The sequence below is a fragment of the Centroberyx affinis genome, unplaced genomic scaffold (assembly GCF_046629955.1).
Source record: "Centroberyx affinis isolate AG114_WGS23_722 - 3 ecotype Tasmania unplaced genomic scaffold, CSIRO-AGI_Caff_v1 ptg001429l_1, whole genome shotgun sequence".
NCBI lineage: Eukaryota > Metazoa > Chordata > Actinopteri > Beryciformes > Berycidae > Centroberyx > Centroberyx affinis.
This window is the reverse complement of record NW_027279905.1, coordinates 170889-189985: the sequence shown is the minus strand read 5'-3', so window position 1 is coordinate 189985 and position 19097 is coordinate 170889. Positions and strand designations below refer to the sequence as shown.

The following is a 19097-nucleotide window of genomic DNA, read 5'->3' as shown; positions in this document are numbered from 1 at the left end:
GTCTATCCACCCATCCCATGTATTTAAACAGTAAAGGGCAAAGCCTGGTCTTTCCTGCCAGTAGATGGGGACAGTCAGACTCCCAGGCTGCTGGTCCAGAGTTATGGAAAGTCTTTGGACCACGCCTGGAAAGCCATGGAAGGCTTCCTATTGGTCTGGTAGTGGGGTGTCATATGTCCCACGGAGCAGTAAACGCAGCCTAGTTTTCCTGAAGAAAAGTAGTGGTTTCCAGTGGGATTATAATCAATGCATTGAGATTTTAAGGAGCTTTTGTTCATATGGTGTAAAAACAAAAAGGGCCGATGTTTTGTTTTTTTCTGTGAGTCGTTAGGCCTACTATGTAGAAAAAAAAGGAATCGCATGATTTTGTCGTGCAGGACATAAAAGTTTGTATGCAGCGGGGTGGGCAGTAGGGCGGCTTTCATTGTGTTGTTTGTGGCACCAGGGTCGCTTTAACTGTTAAAAAGAGACAATGTCGCTGTCAGAAAAGAGAGAAAACGCGGATCAGTGTCCCACCGCGCCGCCGGTAAACTCGGAGGATAACCAAAACGGAGTCCCGTTGAACCCAAGGGCGGTATGTAACGTGTGTAAACGCTTGTACCGGGATCCCAAAATCCTGCCCTGTCTACACACATTCTGCGCCGACTGCATCGGCCAGCTGGAGCCGTTTTCGGTGTCCAGCCGCCGCGCCGGGCCGGAGGAGGGGAGGGCGGCGGAGGAGGAGGAGAACCGGGCCGCCGTTACCGTCACCGTCCTCTGCCCGGACTGTGACTCCGAGGTGGACGTGCCTCCGTCGGGCGCGGCCGGGCTGAGCACCGACCACCTGGCCCTGGACGAAGTCTTCCGGGAGACGCTGGTGAGCGACGGCCCGCTGGGATGCGACCTGTGCGGCGAGGGAGCGGCGGAGCGGCGCTGCGAGGTCTGCTGCGTCAACCTGTGCGCGTTCTGCTGCCAGGCGCACAGGTGAGGTCTATTCTATTCTATTCTATTCTGAGTTCTGCGGCCAAGAGCGCAGGTGAGTTCTATTCTATTCTATTCTATTCTGAGTTGTGCTGCCAGGCGCACAGGTGAGTTCTATTCTATTCTATTCTATTCTGAGTTCTGCGGCCAGGAGCGCAGGTGAGTTCTATTCTATTCTATTCTATTCTGAGTTCTGCTGCCAGGCGCACAGGTGAGTTCTGTTCTATTCTATTCTATTCTATTCTGAGTTCTGTTGCCAGGCGCACAGGTAGGACAACTTCTATTCTATTCTATTCTGATTTCTGCTGCGAGGTGCACAAGGACAACTTCTATTCTATTCTATTCTGAGTTTTGCAGTCAGGCACACAGGTAGGAAAACATCTATTCTATTCTATTCTATTCTATTCTGAGTTCTGCTGCCAGGAGCGCAGGTAGGACAACTTCTATTCTATTCTATTCTATTCTATTCTATTCTGAGTTCTGCTGCGAGGTGCACAAGAAGGACAAGTTCTATTCTATTCTATTCTATTCTATTCTATTCTGAGTTTTGCAGTCAGGCACATAGGTAGGAAAACATCTATTCTATTCTATGCTATGCTATGCTATGCTATGCTATGCTATGCTATGCTATTCTATTCTATTCTGAGTTCTGCTGCCAGGCACACACGTAGGACAACTTCTATTCTATTATATTCTATTCTGAGTTTTGCAGTCAGGCACACAGGTAGGAAAACATCTATTCTATTCTATTCTATTCTATTCTGAGTTCTGCTGCCAGGCGCACTGGTAGGACAACTTCTATTCTATTCTATTCTATTCTGAGTTCTGCGGCAAGGTGCACAGGTGAGTTCTGTTCTATTCTATTCTATTCTGAGTTCTGTTGCCAGGCGCACAGGTAGGACAACTTCTATTCTATTCTATTCTATTCTATTCTATTCTGATTTCTGCTGCGAGGTGCACAAGGACAACTTCTATTCTATTCTATTCTGAGTTTTGCAGTCAGGCACACAGGTAGGAAAACATCTATTCTATTCTATTCTATTCTATTCTATTCTGAGTTCTGCTGCCAGGAGCGCAGGTAGGACAACTTCTATTCTATTCTATTCTATTCTATTCTATTCTATTCTGAGTTCTGTTGCGAGGTGCACAAGAAGGACAAGTTCTATTCTATTCTATTCTATTCTGAGTTTTGCAGTCAGGCACATAGGTAGGAAAACATCTATTCTATTCTATGCTATGCTATGCTATGCTATGCTATGCTATGCTATTCTATTCTATTCTATTCTGAGTTCTGCTGCCAGGCACACAGGTAGGACAACTTCTATTCTATTCTATTCTATTCTATTCTGAGTTTTGCAGTCAGGCACACAGGTAGGAAAACATCTATTCTATTCTATTCTATTCTATTCTGAGTTCTGCTGCCAGGTGCACTGGTAGGACAACTTCTATTCTATTCTATTCTATTCTGAGTTCTGCTGCAAGGTGCACAAGAAGGACAACTTCTATTCTATTCTATTCTATTCTGAGTTCTGCTGCAAGGTGCACAAGAAGGACAACTTCTATTCTATTCTGTTCTATTCTGAGTTTTGCAGTCAGGCACACAGGTAGGAAAACATTCTATTCTAGAATCTATTCTATTGTTCTGCTGCCAATAGAAATAGGCTGCACAAGTAGGCTAACTTCTACTCTATTCTATTCTGAGTTCTATGGCCAGTTGTACAGGTAACTTCTATTCTATTCTATTCTATTCTATTCTATTCTAGTCTGAGTTCTGCTGTCAGGAGCACCAGTTGGTTAAGTTCTATTCTATTCTATTCTATTCTATTCTATATTTTTATTCAACATAATTTATCCCATTGTTTTCCCACGACTCCAAGAAAAGCTCTTGGTTGTTTGACACATTAAAAGATTAGTAAACTTAAAAACTAGGCTACATAATAACTGAGCTAATCCTCAGTATCAGCTATCTGTTCACTTAAATTCAGGCTGAACAGAATCCTGCCACTGACAGCCTCATGTTGGATCTGAGACATTCTCCCTCTCTCCCTCCCTCCCTCCCTCTCTCTCCCTCTCTCTCCCTCTCTCTCCTTGCAGACGGCAGAAGCGGACGGCGTCTCACTCTGTCCAGAGTCTGCAGGAGCTGAAGAAGCAGGGCCGCCTGTCCCGTCCCGTCCTCTGCTCGCTCCATCCGGGCCAGGAGCTCCGCCTCTTCTGCGAGCCGTGCGACCTGCCCGTCTGCCTGGAGTGCGCCGCCACCCTGCACCGCGACCACTGCTGCTGCCCCGCGCGCGACGTCGTCCATCGCCACGGCGACCGCATCCGAGGGCTGGTCGCGGCCCGCCTGCGGCCCCGCCTGGAGCGCCTGGAGGAGTCGCTGCAGAAGGTGCGGTCAGGAGTCAGGGCTTCTGGGAAAAAGTCTGGAAAATCGGTCTGATCGTTTGAAAAAAATCAGAAAGTACAGTAAAGTGGAATCCAATTATGGACTTTTTAAAAAATGCAAATATGGCCTGAATGAGGGAGGGAAAAGGAAAAGTGTGACAGAAGACTGCCTTCTATTTTTTTTTTTTTTTATATTTCTTAATATTTCTTTCTTTCTTTCTCTATTATTGTTATGATTCATATCATTATTATTATTATTATATGTATTATATGTATATTTCACTATTTATTTGTTTATTCATTCATTTATTTATTTTTGACACGTGTATGAGTGAGGATGTACGTGATGTGTTGTCTATGTTTTCAGTTGTTAAATTTCAATAAACATATTGTTAAAAAAAAGAAAGAAAGTACAGTAAAGTGAACATTAACCGCAATCTTCAAATTCAGGGAAGAAATGAAGGTGTGGAAAAAGAAATGCTATGAAATTTTGAATTGGGCCCTGAAGCCATGACGGACATCTCTACTACTGATCGACTTATAATTTCGGTGATCTAGGAGTTAAAGCTTATTTTACTGTTTCACTCTTAAGTCACTCTCTTCCTTTTACCCTCTCACAGGTGGAGATTTCCCAGGAGACCTTGCAGGAGCGAGTGGAGGCCACGGCCGAGGAGGTGCGGGCGTTTGCGCGAGGCTACGCCAGCGCCGTGGAGGCCCACTGCCTGGCTCTGCTGCGCCGCCTGGAGGATCTGCGGCTCCAACGCAGGTCAGACACCCAGCCGGGCAAAACCACACCGTTCTTACAACTTCAGTCAGTAGAGTACTAGTCCATACCTGCCACAACTCCGCGCAGACTTGCCCAAAAATGCACATAAACAGTGTAAATTTGGGAAAATGGAAAAATCAGCTTCGTCAGTGCCTGCCTATGCCAATGCTCAATGCCCATGTGCAGTTTCAGATTGATTGGCCAACCCATTGAGGAGCAAATTGGATGCAGACAGACAGATGGACAGAGTTTTCCTCATTTTATAGTAGGATAACGTTATCAGAAAGGAGCTTAGAGATGTTCCGATACCATTTTTTTCTTCCCGATACCGATTCCGATACCTGAACTTGCGTATCGGCCGATACCGAGTACCGATCCGATACCAGTGCGTTAAAAAAAATATATATATATTATTATTATTTTTTAACAGCTGGTTACTACTAACCCTGTATGGATGTGATATGATTGCTATCATTGTTGTATGGCCTGACTCAGGTTAAACCCTTTGTAAAACATGAACAAATACATACAGAGAATGAATGCCATAAAACTTTGTTGACAGTCATAACTGAAAAAGAACATAAATAAATAAATCTAGGAGTAAATAACAATTCCTTTAAAAAAACTGTTAAAGTGCAGCCACAATTTAGTAAAATAAAAGATATTTAGAATTTTAAATAGTACAGTAACAGTATAAAATTTGTATATAAGTATAGATTTACAGGAAAACGGCTGTTTTATCCAGGTGAAACTACTTTAAAGTAGATTTTTTTCGGGGCTAATAAATTACGTGATATCGGATCGGTGCGTAGACTCGCGTACTCGCCGATACCCGATCCAGCATTTTAGGCTGTATCGGAGGCATTTCCCATACTGGTATCGGTATCGGAACAACTCTAATTCAGCTGTACAAAGACCTGGGTTCTTCTCACGCAGGTCTGGATATGCATTGAAACCCCCACGACACCTGCCTCTGTCCCACAGGAACCAACTCCACCTGCAGAGGGCGCAGCTGCGGCAGGCTCTGTCGGACGTTCGGGGCGGGGTGGAGTTCGCCGAGAGGCTGCTGACCTGCGGCTCGGACGCCGAGATCCTCAGCGCCAAGGGGGTGACCCTGAGGCGGCTGACCGGCCTGGCGGAGAGCGGCTACGACCCCCGGCCCGCGACGGTCGCCCCCGACGACGGCGGCGGCATCTGCTTCGCGCCGGGCGAGCGGGCGGGGGAGGTGGAGGGATACCCGGTGGTGGGGGTGATCCACGCCAAGACGCTGGACCTCAGCAAGTGCACCATCGAAGGCGAAGGTGAGAGAGTGTTTCTCACATGGTTATTACCAGGGTATTACCAAAGATGGAGCCAGGCATTGTACGGTTATTACCAGGGGTGAAACATGGTTATTGTGTGGTTATTACAATGAAATGAACTGTGTTGTCGTGGGGTTATTACCGGGGATGGATTCAGGTTACGTATGGTTATTACCAAGAATGGAATCGAGTTAATGTATGGTTATTAACAAGGATGGAATTGAGTTAACATATGGTTATTACCGGGGATAGAATCGGGTTAACGCATGGTTATTACCAGAGATAAACCCAGGTTATCTTGTGGTTATTACCAAGGATGGAATCGAGTTAACATATGGTTATTAACAAGGATGGAATTGAGTTAACATATGGTTATTACCAAGGATAGAATCGAGTCAACATATGGTTATTACCAGGATAGAACGTGTGGTTATTACTAGGGCTGTGCAAAAAAATCGATACAGCTGAGTATTGCAATATTTTTTTCCATGATACTGTATCGATTTTCCAGCCCCTCGTATCGATACATTCAAAAAAGTTTAAAACGGATTTAAAATGTCCTTAAATTTCCCTCAAATCCCTTTGAATTAAATAGTTTTGACTCAATTTGTCCGCTGAGTTATCAATATAATGTGGTGTACATATTAGACTACCCAGGTGGTACACAGCAAGTTGTATTTTCAGCTCTATTTTTAAATTTTCAGTAAATTATGTAGAGTATTGCAATGTATCGCAATATGTATCGTATCGCAATGTATCGTGATACAATCGCATCGTGACCCATGTATCGTGATACGTATCGTATCGTGAGGTCCTAGCCAATACCCAGCCTTGGTTATTACAGTGGATTGAACTGGGTTATTGGATTGTATTCAGGGGTGGAACTGGGTTAACGTTTGGTTAATAATGGGGTTGAATCCTGGTATCATACGGTTATTATACTATTATACCAGGGGTGGAACTGGGGTAACGCATGGTTATTACAATGGATAGAACCAGGTGATGGTATGGTTATGCCAGGGATTGAATTAAGGAATTTTGTGTTTTAAGACAGCAGGTCTCCTTGGCTACTACCTGGTCACCTAAACAAATTCTGAGTTTCTTTTCCTTTTCTCCTTTTCTCGTGGCTGTACAAGTCTGTGGGAATGACTCTCTCCATCAAAAACTGATTAGGCTGCATTTACATTTTACTTTCAGGCATTTAGCTGAGTAGAATAGGCTTGAATTCCTAGATCACCAACAGTACAGGTAACCAGCAGTAAGGAATGGAGTAAACTACGCAGTAAAATATTCCTGTGACCGTAAAATGATCATGCGTGATAGAGAAGTGCTAGGAAAGGAAAGAAAAGCTGTGAAGAGGTTGTTCGTTTACTTCAAGTTTGAGGAAGAAGTGGAGGAAGAAAAAATGGGGGACGGGGATGCAGTTCAGGGGACAGAGGAGGCTGTGAAGTAGCTGCTTCTTGAAGTAGATTCCTCTAGGTCAATGGTTCTCAACGTGGGGTCCGGGGACCACCAGGGGTCCTTGAGGGGGTTCCAGGGGGTCCCCAGCAAATTGATGAATTATTAAACTTCACCATTATGGAGTTAACACTATTAGAAGAATGACTATTTTGACTGTCTTTCACTGTTATCTCTCTACCTTCAATACAGATAGTCATGGAATTCGGGACAAAATCATATCTAACAATAAAAATATTCTCAGATGTGGGTCTGAGAGAAGAAATCTCATCAAATGGGGGTCCGTGGCCCTAACGTGGACTAAATTAAGGGTCCTTGATATGAAAAAGGTTGAGAATCACTGCTCTAGGTCATGAAAATTCGGCTGCTTGTACCTTAGACTTGTACCTTTTGTCGCCTTTGTCCTGTATCTTACTTTCTGAGAATGTGTGAGGACCTGGAGAATTACTGTACTTCACCCTCCCCCGTCTGAATCATATCCCCCCCCCCCTCCTCTTCACTCTAATTGCTCTCCAAAAAAAATCCGTCCCACCTCTCTCCTTAGCTCTTATTTTAATGATTTTCTGTGCACCTCTCTTACGTGATCATGCATGGGTCACAGGAATATTGTCGGGGCCCTGTGGCTCTCTGACCCCTCGCACTTCCGACTATTAGCTGCCTGTAATTTGTCAATCAAGGAATTCAAGGTTATTCTAATGTTGCACTCGTTGTGAATTTTGGATAAGAGCATCAGCTAAATGCCTAAAATGTAAAATGGAAATTATGTAATAGAGAGATTTTCATTAAGTGCATTATTATGTACTTGCAGTAATCTTCAGTAGGTTAACACTCAGGTTAATATACTGGAATAAATCCATGGCAAAGTAAAGTGTCTCCAGGATCAGGTTTTAATGGGCGGTGTGCATCTTTTCATGCCTGTCTACCCATGTAAGTAGCAGCTCTGCTCCCTTTTCGTTCATTAGGCCTAGTTATTGCACAACATTCATATTTGTAATAGATGCATAGTCTATTTAGCAAGGCAAGAAGAGTAAAAAATACATTCTTAGTTACAGCAACGGCCTGGGGGAGTAGTTTCAGGGGGGATGGGGGACGATTGGGGTGTGGTGTGTCTCTCTGTGTGTGTGTGTGTGTGTGTGTGTGTGTGTGTGCTCAGGTTATTGTTATCTTCCTGGGTATTTTGGCTTGAAGACAGAAATTGAAATTCCTTTGGTACTGTAGGAACGTTGAAGATGACTCACAGTGCCGAACGCTCCCGGAGGCACTGCACCGTGGGATGTTTTTTACCCACAAATACGAACATACGTACACACACACACACACACACACACACACACACACACGCACACCCTCACTGAAAAAGACCCTTGAGGCAGTGGGGAGCAGGGATAACTTCAAAGTGACATTCCAACTAGCTGTGGGAAGTTTTCGAGTGGCAGGAATTACCTCTGCGAGACGAAAGATATGTGTGTCCTGAGACGGCCTCAGAGCTTACACACACACTCACACTCACACACACACATACACACACACACACAAATACCTCATACACAAAATAACCCCCCACTGGGCGCTTACCCAAGCTTCTTTCCCCCTAAATAGGTCTGTGCACCCAATTTTACACACACACACACACACAGCTAAATTGTCAGTTTTAAATAACTGCCTAAACGCTATAAAAAACTGGATGGCAGATCATTTCTTACAGCTAAATGCAGACAAAACAGAAATCCTTATTCCTGCCCCGCCTAGTCTCGTCCCTAAGATAAGGGATGGTCTTGGGTCTCTTACCTTGTCGGTTAAACCCTCCATAAGAAATCCAGGTGCCACTATGGACCAGGCTCTGACTCTGGACCAACATGTCAAGTGTCTGATTCGCTCTTGTTTTTTCCAGCTGAGAAACATTGCAAAGCTCAGGCCCGTTGTGTCTCAAGCGGAGATGGAGATGTTAATTCCTGCTTTTATATCGTCCCGTCTTGATTATTGTAAACTCCCTTTTCACCTGCCTCAGCAAAACATCCCTGGATGGTTTACAAGCGGTCCAAAATGCTGCTGCTAAACTCTTCAGCAGGTCCTCCAAAAGGTCTCATGTGACACCGATTCTGATCGCTCTTCACTGGCTCCCCATCAAATTCAGAATCCAATTCAAAGAGCTTGTGATCGCCTACAGAGCTCTGCATGGTCAGGCACCTGCCTACATTAGAGATCTACTGCAGCCCTGTGTCACCAGCAGGTCTCTTAAGTTCCTCTGATCAGGGTTTGCTGGCTGTTCCTCAATCTAGGCTAAAAACTAAAGGAGACTGTGCTTTTGAGGCTTTGTGGCTCCTAAGCTTTGGAACTCTCTCCTTCTGGACTTAAGATCTGTGGACACTGTGGACACCTTTAAACAGCAGCTCAAGACCCATTTGTTTAGACTTGCCTTTGTGTAATTTTCTATTTTTTGTTTTCTGTCTGTTTTTAGTGTGCTTTATGTCTCTATGTACTGTATGTCTATGCTTTATTTCCTCTGTGAAGCACTTTGTGACGTCTCTGCTCTCGAAATGTGCTATATAAATAAAGTTACTTACTTACTTACTCTCTCTAACTTGACCAACTCGAACAAGGTGAGGTCTGAGCAGGTATATTGTTGTCCCTACTAGGGCTGAACAATTAATCGAAATTTTATCGAAATCGCACTATGGCCTACTGCAATTTTCAAATCGCAGGAGGCGCAATATTTGTTAAAGGCGAAATGTGTCAAAATAGCATTTTAAATGAAATATTGTGGTGCTGCAGAGATGTCCTGGCCTACACATCATATTCTACAGACTTAAGAAAACATCTTTGTTTGGTACAGATCCCCGCAAAAATCACACCATAATCATCTGAATACGTTTTTCAATGAAAATGAGAATAATGATGTAAAAATGATCATTCCCTCTAATATCGCAAATCATATCGCAATTGCAATATCAGTCAAAATAATCGCAATTAGTTATTTTTTCAAAATAGTTCAGCCCTAGTCCCTACACATATTTTCTGTAGAACGACCACCGTTATTCCTCGCCAAACAGAGAAACCAATAAATAAGAGAAATGCCACAGATCTATGTGTGCGGGGCTTTTCCCTCTGCCTCTCTCTGTACCTAAAACCGGTCGTTCACGAAGATAACAAACACAACCCCCCCCACACACACACACACACACAAACAAACACTAGCAGGGATTTGTAGCAGCGTGTCTCTGGGACAGGCCCAGCTGTAAGTAGTGTTTACCTGTGTGGGGAAGGGAAAACCTCAGCAGATAATGACTCCCTTGGAGAGTCCTCCCGGTGTCAAAGTGCAAAGTGTTTGTGTGTGTGTGTGTGTGTAGGGGTGCGATGTGTATTTTGATTGCTTCGGGCCCCTTGAACCACTTGAGCCTACCGTGCCTTTTCCCTATCCATCTGACTTGTACCACACTTCCTTCATAGTGACTTTTTAATGTGTGTTGTTAAGGATTAGGGACCTTTTTTTATATGAAAGATTAGGCCACGTAAATCCTCAGATTCGCTACATCAGCTAAGCCGTTTTTTGTTTTTTTTATTATTTACAACCTATAAATTGTTTGTCCCTCCCCAAGTTGTTCCTAAGTTTATGTGTGAAGTTTCACCCGCTGCTCTTTATGTAGTTTGACTCGTTCATTTAAGGCGGCAGATAAAGTCCAGATGTATATGATAACTGGAAGAAAGCAGAAAATCACAGGGGCTTACTGGGGCTTATCCCTTCCCTGTGTGATAAGAGGGGGATTTGGACCACACGGCTGTACGGGACAGGTGAGTTTACTGAGATGTGTGTGAGAACAGCAGCTGCCTCTGTAATGGTGACAGCTGCTGGGCTGCTTGGCTTTGCAAGCACACACACACATGCACACATGTAAAAACACAAACAATACAGTAGTAGTAGTAGTAGAGGTAAAGGTAGTAATGCTAGAAGTAGTATTAGTAGTAATGGCAATATTAGTAGTAGTTGTAATGAAGATGACTTTCTTAAGTCTCTTGTGGTTCAAGTAGTTGTAGTCACTGTGGTGTATCCATTAAAATACATGAGAAGAGATGCTGATTTCCCAGACTGGACTTCATTAAGTGGCTGTACATACAGTATACCCCTTGCTGGGTATAAAGAGTGTGGAATGTGGTTTCTGGAAATAAGAGCAATAAACTATGAGGATAATACAGAAATAAATATGGCACAGTCAGCTATTAAACTACTATGTTGTCCTGTCATTCCACTTTAGCCACAAGCTGGCAGTCCAACGTGAATTATATGCAGACAAGGACAATTTCCATACAGACAGTAGATGAGTGGAATAAATTGTGCACACTATATGATTACTCAAGTGAAATAATAATGAAAGCAATTGAAAGTGTAGCTTAATCTAAATAGTAGAATTCCAATATACATAATGAAGCAGGCACACCCACTGAGCAATTTTACGTTGATTAGACGTTTAAAACATGTCTAAATGGCCATAGCCGTCCAGGCTAAATTAAGTTTAAATGGGGTTGAAAAGTGAAAGTTTATTAGATGTCTATACATAGACAATATTATCCTGGACTATATTGAGCTACGCATAGACGCAATGTTAAAATTACTTTTAACTGCTCAGATAATTATCTTGTAGGCTAGTCTACAGGACTTCTCTGGTGCATATTTTTGGTATTTACAGATGTTTATTCATTGTAATAATGTATTTACTGCTTGGTCTAAAATAGGTCTATACATAGCCGTAATGATCCTGCGCTATATGAGAGCTAAAGCATAGATGCGATGTTGAAATCACGTCTTTTGCTCAGTGGGCAGTAAGCCAACAACATGAGCGTGTATTATTTACAATCAGAATTACCTTAAATAATATACAACAAATTCTTTACTCCAGTAAATAACGTAATTAAATTATAGGCACATTATTAATTGCAAATGACAATTTGCAACAACTAGTATTAATGCCACTCGACTAAGTGTTTCCAAGGCGACCCCCATGCCAGTACACCACACCCACAACAGGGAAAGGGAGCAACAGTTCTCCAGCTTAAATCGACTTCCAAATTAACATAAACAAATTAGATGTATTTACAGATTAATAGACGCACATACATCCAATACAGCCACACTCTTAGTCTCAAACACGTTCGTGCAACTCTCCAGAACAAATCAACTATCACAATTAGCGAGTTTATATGGGTTATCGATTCTAAGAAATGTGTGTCCAATGAACTACAGAATACTTAAACGAGGGGCTGTGCCAGCCAATATGGTTGTTAAAGTCAATTTAGACTGCAAGCCTTTTTTACAGTAGTAATAACAGTAGTAGTAGTACTAGTAGTAATAGAAGTAGTAGTAGTATTAATAGAAAAGTCAATATTAATAATATTCTTTATTTTTAATCATCTTTATTTTTAGCGCTTTTCAAAAACAGAATTTACAAAGCTGCTTTACAGATAAAAAAGCAGCAAAGAAAATGAGAACGAAGCAAGGAGGAGATAAAACAATTTCGAGTATCAATAAATGAATGACTAAAACTTCAATATAAATAAAACATTATAAGAAAGCCAGTTTAAAAAAACAATAATTTTAAGAAGTGATCTAATGAAGGGGCTAACCTGAGCTCGTAATCGTAGTAGTTTTAGTAGTAATGGAAATATTAGTAGCAGTAATAGTAATTAACTTAATTTGATCATATTACCCCTGTTCTTATTTCATTACATTGGCTCCCTGTATGGTTACGTATATGTACTGTATGTTACACATTTATGTGTTTTCATCTGTATCCAGGTATGAATGTACAGGAGTTTTATGTGCATATTGTGTATTGTTGTATTTTACCTAACTTTTTATATTTTTAAATATTTCAAATATTTTGTAAATATAATGTTTTATATGTAGTTTATCTCACTTTGTACATTTTTATATATTTTGCTAATGTTGCTCATTATTGTTTTATTTTATGTACAGCCCTTTGAGACATATTTTGTGATATCGAGCAATAATAAACTTTGACTTGACTTAATAGCAGTAGCAGCAGTAGTAGTAGTGATAGTAGTGGTAAAAGAATTAGTAGTTAGTAGTAGTAGCTGTCATAACAGTATTCCAGCAGCATGTAAACAAGTCATATTGTGCAGTTCTGTAGCGAGTGGAAAAGGTAAAACAGTGATGGATGAAGACAGAGTGTGGGATCATTAGCTGCAGAGTGAGCCGTGTGGCTAACCGACGCTGACAACAATATGCAAAGCGACATTAATCATTCATGTGAATGCAAATGATGTTGACTTAAACACGACAGCGACGCCACAACAAGTGACTGCTGAATATCTTAAAGGAATAGTTCACCCAAAAATGAAAATTCTGTACTCATCTACTCCCCCTCATGCCAAATGAAACACAGGTGAAATGTGTTAGTCCATATAACACACAGGGAGGCTGCAGCACAACTTGGTAGCAGCCTTCTCCAAAACAACTGAAGTCAATGGGGACCTGTTCTTTAGAGTTCCAAAACAAAAACAGCCAAACAATCACACTGTGAATAGAAAGACCTATACACCATTATTTGTTGCAAATCAATCAGCTGTAGTTCAGATTTGCACTAAATGATGGTGTAAATATACTGTAGGTCTTTTTGGAACTCTGAAGAACTGGTCCCCACTGACTTCAGTTGTTTTGGAGAAGGCTGCTATGGAGTTGTGCTGGCAACCTCCCTGTGTGTTATATGGACAAACTTCACCTGTGTTTCAACTGGCATGAGGGGGAGTAGATGATGACAGAATTTTCATTTTTGGGTGAACTATTCCTTTAAGTGAGTGTGTGACAAGGGGACGCAGCAGAGCAGGTTAACGACACGCTGAGTGATGGTGGGAGGTTTTATAATAAAGCTCAGGTCAGCAGCACTGAAACACTTGTGCTCCCCCCTGTCACTGAAGTCACACTAAAATTGGGAGCACAGGCCATATGTTTAGGGGCAAAGTAGCTTGGGTAAGCGCTCAGTGGGGGGTTGTTTTGTGTGTGAGACTGTGTGTGTGTGTGTGTGTGTGTGTGTCTGTCTGTAATCTTTGGAGGCACAAGACAAATGTCTAAGCGTCTCCATTTTGTGGTGTGTCGAAATGATGAAGTGCCTCTGTTAATGTGATGTGCCCATGCAGGATGACTTGGACAACTTGCAGAGACTGTGTGTGTGTGTGTGTCCTTCTATCCTTCTCAGTCTGTGTGTATGTGTGTGAGAGAGAGAGACTTTGCTGCCTGTGTGTGTGTATGAGAGAAAGAGAGAGACTTTTATGCCTTTATATGATTGTCTTTCTGCTTCTTGTGTGTCTTCTTGAGACTTCTCTGCCTGTGTGTGTGTGTGTGTGTGTGTGTGTGTGTCTGCATGTTTGTCCATACATGCACATATAGGTATGTGTATGTGTGTGTGTGAGAGAGAATTTTCTGCCTTATGACTGTGTTTCTGCCTTGAGTGTGTGTGCGTCCGTGTTTGTCCATGCATGTATGTTTTCTGTAGGTGTGTGTGCATGCATATGTGTGTGTGTGTGTGTGTGTGTGCGTGTGTGTGTGTGTGTGTGTGTGTGTGTGTGTGTGAAAACGCGTATGTATGAGAGTGAAAGAGACTTCTCAGCCTTTATGTGTGACTGTTTTTCTGCTTTGTGTGTGTGTGTGTGTATGTTGGTCCATGAATGTGCGCTGTCTGTCGGTGTGTGTGTGTGTGTTTGTCGGTCCACCTTTCTGGCCTCTAACATGTACACACACACACACACACACACACCCCAGGTCTGCAGCGGGGCAGGGAGGGCCAGCAGGGCCAGTTCACCCTGGTGTCCCGGGACTCGGCCGGGGAGCGGATGGGACGAGGCGGGGAGCAAGTCCTGGTCAGCATCGTCCACAAGGAGAAGAAAAACTGGTGAGTGTGTGACACAGTCTGTCCCGCCATGACAGTGTTTCAGTTTTCCAGGGTATCTCTGATTTACCAGGTAACGGGGAGGGGGCTGGGAGGCCTAGTGGTTGGAGAGAACCGCCCTTCAAGCATCTGCTCTGCTGAAGAGTCCTTGAGCAAGATGCTGAATCCCTCCAGGGAAGCTGTTAGTAGTTCTGATCTCCCAGACAGGGGCAAGCAAACACAGCATTTTCTCATAGGGATCAAGAGAGAATCACTTAATTACCTTTATCACCATTATCCCTCTCTCACCTGCAATTAGTGCAAAATGCAGCTGCAAGGCTTTTAACTAAGAGTAAAAGGCGGGACCATGTAACCCCCATTTTAGCTTCTCTTCACTGGCTTCCTATTAGTTTTAGAATTGATTTTAAGATTTTGCTTTTAACTTTAAAGGCGCTACATGGTCAGGCTCCTACTTATATCTCTGTCCTTTTAATCCCCTATGAGCCGAAGCGCAGCCTGAGATCCTCAGGCCGGGCCCTTCTGACCGGTCCCACCTCCCGGCTTGCATCTAAAGGTGACCGGGCGTTTGCCGTCAGGGCTCCTAAACTTCGGAATGCCCTGCCTGAGAATCTCAGGCTAGCAAACTCTGTGTTTTCTTTTAAGTCTCTCCTCAAAACACATTTTTATGTAAAGGCTTTTTTACTATGATTTTTATTTCTTTTTTACTTTCTTTTTTGTTTTACTTTTATTCCTTGTTTCTTAGCTCTATTTTTACTCCATTGATGTTGTTGCTGTAGCCATTTTTTATAATGATTTTCATGTCATTTTATTTATTTGTGCTTTCTTTCTATTCTTTGTTTTTGTTTTTTTCTAGTGTTTTTATTCCATGCTTTTATTTATTGTAAAGCACTTTGTAACAATTGTTTTGAAAGGTGCTATATAAATAAAGTTTATTATTATTATTATTATTATTATTATTATTATATATAGGTCCAAATTTGCCAAACTTATCCCTTAAATCTGGTGCACAGATAGGCCTTGGCCCAAGAATCAGTGTAGATTTTGGTGGTGATCTGGATCTGGGATTTCCACCTTTCTAATGATTATCGTTTTTTAGCCCTATTATGTTGCGTTCAGGTGCTAGTGGGAAGGTCCAACATCCAGGACTTCCAAGTCAGCTGGTAAACAGTGTTGTATTCACAAGCTATTTTGTCAGAAAATGAAATCCGGAAGACAAACGATAAACAAACATGACTGCAGCTTTGCAAGGTGGAGGAAGGAGGAAATTGTTCAGCACTGGCAGAGGTTTGCACTCTACTGACTGCCTTCTAGTTATTATCATACAATGAATTGTAACAGGAAAGATTACTGTGTGTGTGGGGGGGGGATATGTAAGGAAAAGATGCCCTTAACATTTATTTTTGTGTGTAACTGAATTGCTTATCAGTTGCATTTTTCAGTAGTATTCCCATAAAATTACACAGATAATTTGTTTTTTTCTTCAGCATGGTGGAGACAACGGTGGTTGACAATGACGACGGGTCCTACGGTGTTTCATACACGCCTGTAGAGCCGGGAGCCTACTCTGTCTGGGTGTGTGTCAAAGCCCAACATGTCAAGGTACTAAATCAACCCAAAGAATGGAATTATATAACAAGAAAATATGAGGATGAGGTGAATTTATTGAATTGAATATTGGCAAGAAATGACCAAAAAAGCTTCTTATTTTGTCTCCGTCTCAAAGCAATCTGCAGTTAACATCATTATGAGTTATCTTCTTGATAATGTTATTTATTTTACACTTAACACATTGCAGTTGAAAGTGCTTGTTAAAGCGGTTGGGTTTTAAGCTGGATTGAGCCCTCGCCCTGCCAAGGGATCCCAGCTTATCGCCTCAGGGGTGCTGAATCTCTCTCAGATGTCAGCACGCATTATCCCAGCAACAGAAATCGACATGGACAACTTTCTCTCCAGGCAAAAACCCAAAACAGGCTGCCTACCCACAGCTCGGATGTAAAAATGATTTACTTTAGATGTCTGATAAGCAAGATTTCTACTAACAGTTTGACATCCTCTAAATTCTGTTTGCTTCTGTCTGTCTGCATAGATAGATAGATAGGTAGGTAGGTAGGTAGGTAGATAGATAGATAGATAGATAGATAGATAGATAGGTAGGTAGGTAGGTAGGTAGGTAGGTAGGTAGGTAGATAGATAGGTAGGTAGGTAGGTAGGTAGGTAGATAGATAGATAGATAGATAGATAGATAGATAGATAGATAGATAGATAGGTAGGTAGATACATAGATACATAGATAGATAGATAGATACTTTTGCGTTACACTTTCAATGATTGTGTGAGGCTTACTTATGTTCATTGGGACATTAAATATTGTCGACCTAAGCCACATTACCAGCAGAAGTATCTACGAGAGACACTAAGTCTTTCTTTTAAGGTATTTAATAAAGACAGAGCCTACAGGATTAAATTCTGACTTTCCCAGTCGTTTTTACCACTTTGTTGGCTCGTTCATGTGCGCTCTACTCATAATTCTGATATTTCCGGCATGATTTGAAGGCTGGATAAGACGAGGAAACTTTCATACAGATTACATTAATAAAGAGGTTAAAGAGGCTAAAGAATGTAATGCTAGTAATGACCGATCTGTCTAATCAGTAACTGTAGTGTGTTTACTGAAACTGGAACAGTAATGCCTTACTTTACTCCATTACAGGAGAAAATAATGTGATTACAGTAACGCGTTACCCCCAGCACTGTTAGGTACTGTATGTAGGTAGATAGGTCATCGTGGCTGGTGTGTGTTTTTCTCTCCTCACGGCTCTTTCCTGTCTCGGTCTCCAGGGTTCTCCATTCGTCCTGAACGTGAAGAGGAAGTTCAGACGTCACCGTGGGACGTTTCACTGCTGCTCCTTCTGCTCCAGCGGCGGGGCCAAAGAGGCTCGCTGTGGCTGCCCAGGAACCATGCCAGGTACACAGAGCAAAACACCAAAAAGTCAATAAAAAAACACAATATGCACATTCCAGACACCAAGCATGTGCTGGACAGAGAGGAAGACTGCAGATAAGAGGTAGATTCCCCTCACTGATTTGCTGCCGCTGTGAAAATTCAATAACAGCAACAGTGATAGACCATGTTTTTTTTATTTCAAGAATTTACCCTTAGCTGGCAGAGTAACAGGGCAGCAGCCGAGTAGAACATATATAAAAACAAGAATTTCTCGTGGACGCCTGGTGCAATTCTGCTGCCCATCCATCCACTAGAGGAATTGTTTGGAAAGTCCTGCAGCACTAATGCGGGAGAGTTAGTTACTTTAGTTACTTCGTTTTGTTAAGTTTATTGGCCATTTGTATTAAAAACACATTCGAATTCTTCGTCACAAGCCTCTAATCGACACAAAAACCATACAACATGAAAAAACATACATGATCAATACACGCTAAAAACCGAGACACTATACAAAAAACAAACAACAGATGCATGGTAATGCATGAGACATGATCTGTAGTAAAGTGCAGTGTTAATAAAGTGCAGTGCAGGATGTAGGATGGGGGTTTCTGTATATGTAATATGTAGTAATATGTAAGTTTGTTTTGTATGAAGTGTAGTATAATTAGGTATACTTCTCGGTTTGTCTCAGTGTTTTTTCCTCTTCAACAGTGCCTTCTTCTTCCCTGGAGAATCTCTAAAATTCTACTGTTGCTGCTGATCTCACATCTTGCCTGTCTGTTTTTCTACCCCCTTGACTTCAGGAGGGTTCCAGGGCTGCGGTCACGGCCACAAGGGTCACCCCGGGAAGCCCCACTGGTCGTGCTGCGGCAGCACTGTGGAGCAGTCGGAGTGTTTGCCTCAGAGTGTGGTGGCTGCGGTTTCCCCCCGCGGCCACCTGCGAACTGTGGAGCTCTGATGGAATGGGACAGCCTCCAGTAGCCTGGAGGTTAGAGCAGCAGGCGAGTGAAATTTGCAGACTTTCAGTCTCTTCTGTCACACTTGACGCACACACAATGATGGCTGTTTTTGAGGAGCACAACTAACTAACCTGAACTAACCTGGACTGCCCTGAACTACCCTGTACCCTGGACTACCCTGGACTACCCTGGACTACCTTGGACTACCCTGGACTAGCCTGAACTACCCTGAACTACCCTGGACTACCCTGAACTACCGTGGACTACCCTGGACTACCCTGAATTACCCTGAACTACCCTGAAGTACCCTGGACTACCCTGAACTATCCTGGACTACCCTTAACTACCCTGAATTACCCTAGACTACCCAGAACTACCCTGGATTACCGTGGACTACCCTGGACTACCCTGAACTACCCTGGACTAGCCTGA

General features: G+C 42.6%; 1 protein-coding gene across 1 annotated transcript; it reads left to right on the top strand.

Annotated features, from left to right (window-relative positions):
- Positions 1 to 472: 472 nt before the first annotated feature.
- trim45 (tripartite motif containing 45) lies at positions 473 to 18664 on the top strand. The gene is made up of 8 exons (XM_071526560.1): positions 473 to 963; positions 3055 to 3343; positions 3960 to 4105; positions 5090 to 5406; positions 14636 to 14765; positions 16247 to 16361; positions 17601 to 17727; positions 18510 to 18664. Exons 1-8 carry the CDS (start codon positions 473 to 475, stop codon positions 18662 to 18664), a joined length of 1770 nt encoding a protein of 589 aa, XP_071382661.1.
- Positions 18665 to 19097: the final 433 nt, after the last annotated feature.